Source organism: Haplochromis burtoni, unplaced genomic scaffold (assembly GCF_018398535.1).
Source record: "Haplochromis burtoni strain Fernald_Lab_line unplaced genomic scaffold, NCSU_Asbu1 Contig_30, whole genome shotgun sequence".
Taxonomy (NCBI): domain Eukaryota; kingdom Metazoa; phylum Chordata; class Actinopteri; order Cichliformes; family Cichlidae; genus Haplochromis; species Haplochromis burtoni.
The window spans coordinates 257385-265264 of NW_024582391.1; the positions used below are offsets into that span (position 1 = coordinate 257385).

At 48.9% G+C, this 7880-nt stretch overlaps 1 protein-coding gene across 1 annotated transcript in view; it reads left to right on the forward strand.

Annotated features, from left to right (window-relative positions):
* The first annotated feature begins 292 nt into the window (after positions 1-292).
* The window catches only part of skia (v-ski avian sarcoma viral oncogene homolog a), a 63589-nt gene continuing 56001 nt past the window's right edge, over positions 293-7880 (forward strand). Inside the window, exon 1 of the mRNA XM_005918394.3 lies at positions 293-1738. Coding sequence (XP_005918456.1) covers positions 833-1738 — 906 coding nt within the window. The 5' untranslated portion in view covers positions 293-832. The remainder of the gene's footprint in view (positions 1739-7880) is intronic.

A 7880-nucleotide genomic window follows, 5' to 3' on the forward strand; every position in this document is an offset into this window, starting at 1 on the left:
AGTCAATCTTATATTAGACTGTATAGTCACAGCTTGGGGTGCCACGTGGTAAAGAGAACAACATTTCGCATCTACGCCTTAGAAAAAGTAAGAAAACGTCTAAATTCTCCCTTTGTTCAACGGCCTGAATGCGTCATTTTCTTTGCTTTGCTCAGTTCGTTTCTTTTTCTTCTTCACTGTTCTCTTTTCTGTGTGCACGTGCGCGCGTGTACGTGCGGGGGGTGGCGGCTTGTTCCTGGAAGAGCCCAGCCTGCCTGCAGAGTCACTCACATTCCTGGCCGGGATTCAATGACTGAGCCAGACACACAAACGCAAAGGGAGGGGGCGTGTGAGTGAGCGCGCGACAGAGAGACCTAGACGGAGCGCGAGGGAGAGCGAGAGAGAGAGACACGCGCACTCAGACTGGGGGAGAGAGAGCTCTCGCGAGCGGACTGGCTCTTCAGACTTCTCCTCTCCGCGCAGTCAGAGTGAACTGCGGGGGCAAACGGGGTGGATGTTTCGTCCTCGACAGCGGAAAGAACCTCAAATAAGGATTTTTACAATTCGTCTTCAAGCCTGACAAACGGAACTTTTCGCCTCGGTGGAGTTTGGAAGCCGTTTTTTCTAATATGGACAGTCTGCTCACTGCTACAGGGAGCGACTGGTCGGTGTTGACTCACACACGGGAATAAAACTGCAGCTGGGACTTTTTTCCTGGATGGTTGATGAGGCGTTTCGCACATCTGATCAGCTCTGGGACGCGGTGGATTTACCAGGTTGAAGGACGCCTAGCTGGTTGTGATTCCCGGTCGACCGTAGGAAGGATTTACGCATCTAAAGTTGCAGGAAAAGCATGGAGACTGTAAGTCGGCCGAGCTTCCAGCCTCATCCGGGACTGCAACAAACTCTCAAGCAGTTTCACCTCAGCTCTATGAGCTCGTTGGGTGGACCGGCCGCTTTCTCTGCTCGCTGGCAACATGAGCTGCTCTTTAAGAAGGACGGGAAGGAGCCCGAGCCGGTTCTGCAGCATCTGCCGCCGCCCGTGATGCCCGGCCCGCTCTTCATCCCGTCGGACCGCTCCACGGAGAGGTGCGAGACGGTCCTGGAGGGGGAGACCATCTCCTGCTTTGTGGTCGGCGGGGAGAAACGGCTGTGCCTGCCGCAGATTCTCAACACGGTGCTGCGGGACTTTACCCTGCAGCAGATCAACTCCGTGTGCGACGAGCTGCACATCTACTGCTCTCGCTGCACGGCCGACCAGCTGGAGATCCTCAAAGTCATGGGGATCCTGCCCTTCTCAGCGCCGTCCTGCGGTCTCATCACCAAGACGGACGCAGAGCGGCTCTGCAACGCCCTGATCTACGGAGGCGCTTACCCGCCGCGCTGCAAGAAGGAGATGAACGGAGGCTCGCTGGAGCTGCAGTTCACCGACAGGAGCTTCAAAGTCTACCACGAGTGCTTCGGCAAGTGCAAAGGCTTGTTCGTGCCGGAGCTGTACACCAACCCGAATGCAGCGTGCATCCAGTGCATGGACTGCAGACTAATGTACCCGACCCACAAGTTCGTGGTGCACGGCCACAAGGCGCAGGAGAACAGGACTTGCCACTGGGGCTTCGACTCGGCCAACTGGAGGGCGTACATCCTCCTGGGCCAGGATTACACGGAGAAAGAGGAGAAGGCCCGCCTGGAGCTCTTCCTGGACGAGATTAAGGAGAAATTCGACTTCGCCAACAAGTACAAGAGGAAAGCATCATCCAAGGTAAGCTGGTCTCCGAGCTCTAACTGTTGCAGCTTGTTATCCGCCACCCTTCTCCTTAACGCTAAAACGAGCGTGGGTCACCAAACTTTAAACATGTCCGAGCAAACACGTTTGTGGATGCTGAGCCTGACAGTATCTGGTCACTGCTGCTACTGTGGTCTTACTAATTGGGCGTCATCCAGCAGCGACAACAATATGCCTCTGGTGGCAATAAAGCCATTATCTGGCCGTGAAACACCTTAAAGGGTAGTAAACAACAGTTGTGAGATAATGTTGTCACTTCTTCAGAACACTGTGGTTCAGTGGGTTGCTGTCTGTGACTGTCTCTATCTCCAGTGGGTGAGCTAGACCTGACTGTTAGTGTGACAGACAGAGCTGGTATCATATGTGTCATTTTACTTGTCTGTGGTTTAATCAGTGCTGATGTCATTTCCCCCTCTCTCTAGTCTTATCCATGTTCTCTTGTGTTCTTGTTTGAACAGTCCCAGTAATCAGGTTTTAGGTTCTGCGCGCTTTCAGTGGTCACACACCTCCAGCCTCAATCATCAGGTTTGTTTTTCTGAGCTTTAAAGCTGCATGGAAGGACTCTGTGTTAGCTTTGGTGTTTGCAGACTGATCCCACCCCTGTAGGGGGAAAAGGGCTAGTGAGCCCATTTGCATGAACTGTTACACATGAATGGAGCTGATGAAGCGGGGTTTAGAAGTATTGTGGTGGAAACATAACATGATCCCAACAAAGGGAAGCATTCAGCAAACATCAGAACCCCCTCTACCAGGCCAGCCAGCCACCTCTGACAGGGCTCCTCCTTTTGCCTACTCTCCCTCTCCTCGGTGGACTTGTAGAGCAGAGCGGAGTTGTTGATGAGGCTCAGAAAGCAACAGCACAAGTGTTTACAAGAGTTTTCCTCCACTCCTCCACTGAGGCTTCTTTCAGAAAAACCTGCCAAAGAAAGGGAGATCAGGGAGGCCCTTGAAGTCCTGAAGAGTGCCAGAGTCCTACCATGCACGGTGAACACACACTCTTGGCACACACTTTCATTCAGACTTGAGTGGACACACCTCAAGGAGCTCCACTTTCAGGGGGCTCTTGTGTTTTTCCAAGTGCTGACGGGGCGCCCGAATGTTAAGCTCAAGGCTTGTTTGAAATGCTTTTTAATTCAAGCCCTGCCCCCGAGCATCTGAGGGACTGCACACAGGTTGAGAAATATTGTTGCTCTCCTTTTTCTCAACACATTTGGGCACAGCTGAGGAAATGTTTGTGGAGGATGTCGCCACAGCGCCTTACTTTGAAATGCGTCACTGTTGTCAAAGGAGGGCAGCTCAGTGAATATTAATAAGACTGATAGAAAAGTGTCAGCAGCAGTCTCGCATAGCAGACAGACACAGGAAGCGATATTGCCACACTTCCCTCCTTGCAGACGCTCTTTTGAAAGCTTCCTCCTGAGACGAGTGAATCACAGAGTAAAAAAAGCTGTCCACATTTAGCAGCGTGCCTCCAGTTGTGGAGAAAGTGTGAACTTGAAGTTCACTTTTCCTTTTTTTGTCTTGTAGGATTCATACACAGTGCAGGCTGCAAAGCACAAATGCATTGAAGCGTTCCACGTAGGTTGGGGAAGGTTTTCCTGCGCAGGCCGGCCCCAGATTGCCATGCCAGGCTTCTGCTTTCTGGCTGGCACACATAATGAGTGGGTTTCCACATCAGGATGTGGAGATAAGGCTTGTGGTTGCAGATTTAGTGTGACACTAACTTTATAATTTGGCCTCACGATGACGTCGGCTCTGCACAGTCTGCCTGGTTTAGAGAGATATGAGGAGTGAGGGTGGCTGTGGTGGATGGTGGTGGGCAGCTGAAGCTCGACTTGTGCTTGGCTTTGAAAAAAGTTTACCTCAGACTTTTTTGGTTTGTTTGGGTTTTGGCACCTTCCTACGTGGAGAGGGCCGTCCTCGGGCTTCTTGGTTACTGTATTATTATTATTGTTGCTTCATCGGTCTGTGCTCATGTTGCAGATGTGCGCCTCCTCAGAGTGGTGAGCATGTGTACACGACTGTTGTAACTGGTCTTGAGCAAAGCATGTGTGTCTGCGGAGCTTTCAGGTTCCTCCTAAAGTGCTGGGATGGGATTTGTTCAGAGACAGATGTGCACTAAAAACCAGCCAGAACAATAGCAGAGGCCATTTTGCGTCGATGCTCCACATATGCTGCGTTGTTGTGCTGACAACCAACACATTCCTGCAGGCTGTTTCCACGTGTGGCTGAGGAAAGGCTCAAACCAAACCTACGTAGGGTTGGAACGCACAACTGTCGAGTCTGAATATATCCTTCCAAGTCAGGGCACTTCTTAAATCTCTAACGTGCAGAAGCCAGCACTTCCCTTTCTGCTGCCCCCACCCTGCTACCCCCGGTGCTTGGAATATCTGGCCTCCAGCTGAAGGAGCTGCTTGTTTCAGGAGAGACGTGGGGCTGTGGTGGTGGGGGCTCAGAGGAAGTGAACTCCCACAGGGGATATAGGCCCATGTCCTGTTTCATATGCAAGGCGCAGTGCTGGCTAAGCCTGCTGACAGTCAGCCATGTCCACACAGCAGACAGAACAACAGCTGGGAGCTGTGCGTTTCAGTGGCTGTTCAGGGAATATTTCCATTCTGATCCTGTGCAGCAGTCTGCAGTGGAGCCCGACTGTGTGGCTGTTTCGGTCAGTTTGTATACTTTCCTATTTTCCTTTTCATAAAAAGTGCATTTTGTGCCCTGTGCTGGGAGAGGACACCAATTCAGTCAGGGCTCTGTAATGAGTTCTGCTGCTGTATTAAAAACTATATTTTGGGCCGTCCCATTAAAAACACGACAAACATGATAGAGTCGTGTCTCTGGTTCGAGCTGTGGGTCAGAACAGTGTTGGAAATGAACCACCTCACTGTGTGAATGGTGCTTCAGTCTTTGCTTAAAGGTATGGAGCGCATTCAAAGACAAAAGTATTCTTCACTTTCTAAGAATATTTAAAAGGAGTGTTTCATTCAGGGTTGCTGCTTTCTTCTTCTATGCTGGCAATGAACAACAAAAAGCATGTGTTTTGCTCTCCTATATGGAAAAACACATCAGCGATGAATCATTGTGCTCCATGACAAAAACTCTGAGGACCAGCCATAAGATGAAAAGTCTGTTTCCACTGCAGCTGCTCTCAGGACAGGCCTCTCTGTGGGAGCAGGGTGTACGGCTGCTTAGGTTTGCTTGGAACGTTTCTCAAAAGGCTGCGACTCCAGCGGTGGTGGAAATGAACTGGGTGCAGTGATTGTCTTCATACAGCACGTCTCCTTGCTACAAGCCGTTTGTATCAACAGTTTTTAACTTTTGCAAACAAAAGGACTTTTCTTTCCTCATGTACCATGTATTATCAGGTATTTCAAATAGGGCTTCAAATTTACAGAAGCTGGGAGATGTTCAGTGGCAACACATTGCTTGGGTAAAATTTGATTGGATTCACAGCTGAGAAGAACTATTTCGTCCAACATGTGAGAAGTGAAATATACAAAGAGCAGTGGTGCCGAAACTCGGCGCTGCAGTCATATCTCTGCCTGCTATGGACACATACTTGCTTTAAGTCAATAAGTGTCTGCCTGTCCATTTCAAGAAGATGGAGGGGTGAAAAAAGAGCAGGCCAGATAAGGTTTGTGCGTGGCTACATGCAGGTCATCTGGGAAAGTTTGAATATCGGTTTGACGAGCCAGTAGCGTGCGTGACAATCAAGTGTTTCCTTCCCGTCTTTGACATTCCTGTGAGAATATTCCGAGCCGTATGATAACACAAGCACACAAGGCTGGCTGTGGCTGTTCTTACGTTTTCAAAGGACCTTAAGTGTGTCTCATTGGGATTATAGCACAGGTAAGAGAAGAGCCAGTGACCTGATCCAGGTGTCTCGTGGGACAGAAGCTCTTTCTCAGCCAAATGATGGAATTTGGTGTCTAGTTTGACTGTTAGCCACAGCTGATGGTAGGTAACCATAGGCATGTTTGTTTAATGAGGTGGTCTGTGAATTATTCATCAGCATAACTGGACGTGCCCAAGCAGTGCGATCTCCCCTGCAGCTCCTTCCCCGGTAGTGTTTACATAGGTTGAGCTGTGAAGAGGGGACAGTGTTAGTGATGTGCATAAAAATAAGTTGGTCAAAAAGTTTGACAGTTTTTTGGTCTTTAACGTCAGAGAATCAGGCAGTCAGGCTTCCTCCAGTCCTCCTGCTGGTGAGCTCACCAGTGCTGAATGTTGAGACATGTCACATTTTATTCTTACAGGTTTTTCAGTAAAAAGATTTCAGTGTGAGTCTTACAAAGACAAGTGAACATTAGTCTGACTCACTGAAGCCTAACCCAGCACCTGGGTGATGTTAACTGAATGGTGCAGCCTGTCCACACTCTGTGTATGGAGTGCATGGATGATTAAAAGAGAGTCATATCTGTAAAAGTTTTTTTCCCATGTCTGTATAAAGTGCAGAGGAAGATGCGAGATCAGGCTGTGGAGATGATCTGATGTGTATGTAGGACATGCGTTTCCATGGAAAATTCCAATCTTCTGCCGTCTTGCTGTCTTTCCTAAAGCTTTTCTTAATCTTTGACAATAAACGTTGGTGAGGGATGCCATCTAGATGGATCCAGGATGAACTGGAGTCCGATGGGAGGGGGGAGGTTACTTTCTGCTGTGTCAGACCAGGAGCAGCCTTTGTGTATGATAGCAGCCACTGGAGGTACCCCATCCCCCCTCATGCTGTTTGTAGGGCAGCTAGTATTGCATGACCTTTCCCTCCCCAAATAAAGAGGTGACCCGCCTCACCCCTCGCCTCTCTTGACGACCAGTCGGCCAATGGCGTGTGGCTTAGCTGCTCCCACGGGGCAGATGGCTGTCTAATGAAGGCAGCTAGTCTCACATACTATCAAATAAATGAGATCCACCGTGATACAGTAAACTGAATGCTGCACAGTGGAAGTTGTGCTCGGATGCATTTCAGATTTGGCTGCAAACTTTTCCACAAAGCACACATGGGAACGTGTGAATAGCAAAAGCATCCCTTTGCCTGATTTGGAGCGTGATGGCGCACAGGCCCGGTCGGGTCTATGATCTGCTGTCATGCGAGTGCGCATGTGGACAAATATGTGTTCTTGTTTTGTGCCTGCATCAGCTGTAGGAGGAGATTAACATGAGCTCAATGCCTACTCATTTCCATCTCCATCTGCCTGTCTCCCACAGTGATGCTTCCCATCCCTCCCCCATCCCAGCCACACATACTGAGCTTAGACTTCCACACAGCAACCCGATTCCACCCCCGCAATTCCTTTTAAGTCTTATAAATGATACAGAAGCCCAAAGAATCATACGTGCACGCATTTACAGCCTTGCAGCTCTCTAACACAACATCCACAATGTCCTCCTTTAAGATCATGTCACGAGCCAGTGGTCCAGCTCAGTCCATGGGATGAGTGCTAGCTCATCTCCGGAATCATCTCAAAGTTTGGGAAGGACAGGTAGAGGCAGATGCCGGGAGATTGTCAATCTAATAATAAACAGTGCTAATCGTACGTCTGATCCAACGGGCACAGTTCCTCCGAGCAGGAGCTGCCAAGTCAACTAAGCAGCAAAGTCTCTGTCAAGTGGATGGGACAGCACTGAGAGACTTTTATGTTTAAGAAGCAGAGCAGCAAAGCTTCATGTTTCTACTCTGGCTGAAAATATGTAGAATAGCATCGTTGTCCTTTTTCTTTACACTGCTCCAAAAAATCCCACTGAAAGAGACGTCATGTGACTCACATTCATTTCTATTTGAAATTCTTTAGTCCACATTGTATGCACTACCAAACTTTACAGATAGGTTTATAATACTAAAAATAAAGCTGATTGACCTTAGCCATCTTTTGTTTGTCCTCTCCATCATGGTGCACTCTGTTAGTTGGGGAGCTTGATTGTCTGTCACCAAAGGGGACGTTAAATGTTCTGAAATGCAGTAACAGTATATCAGCTTTCCAAATAAGCATTTGTCCAAAGCAGTCAGAGCAAAGAGAGAGAAAGGGCGTCAGGTATACTTTCTGTTCTTAAGAGAAAGGCTCGGTTCTTGGAAATCTCTTTCTTTCTTTTTCACTCTTCAAGGGATTTTTTTTTGGGGGGG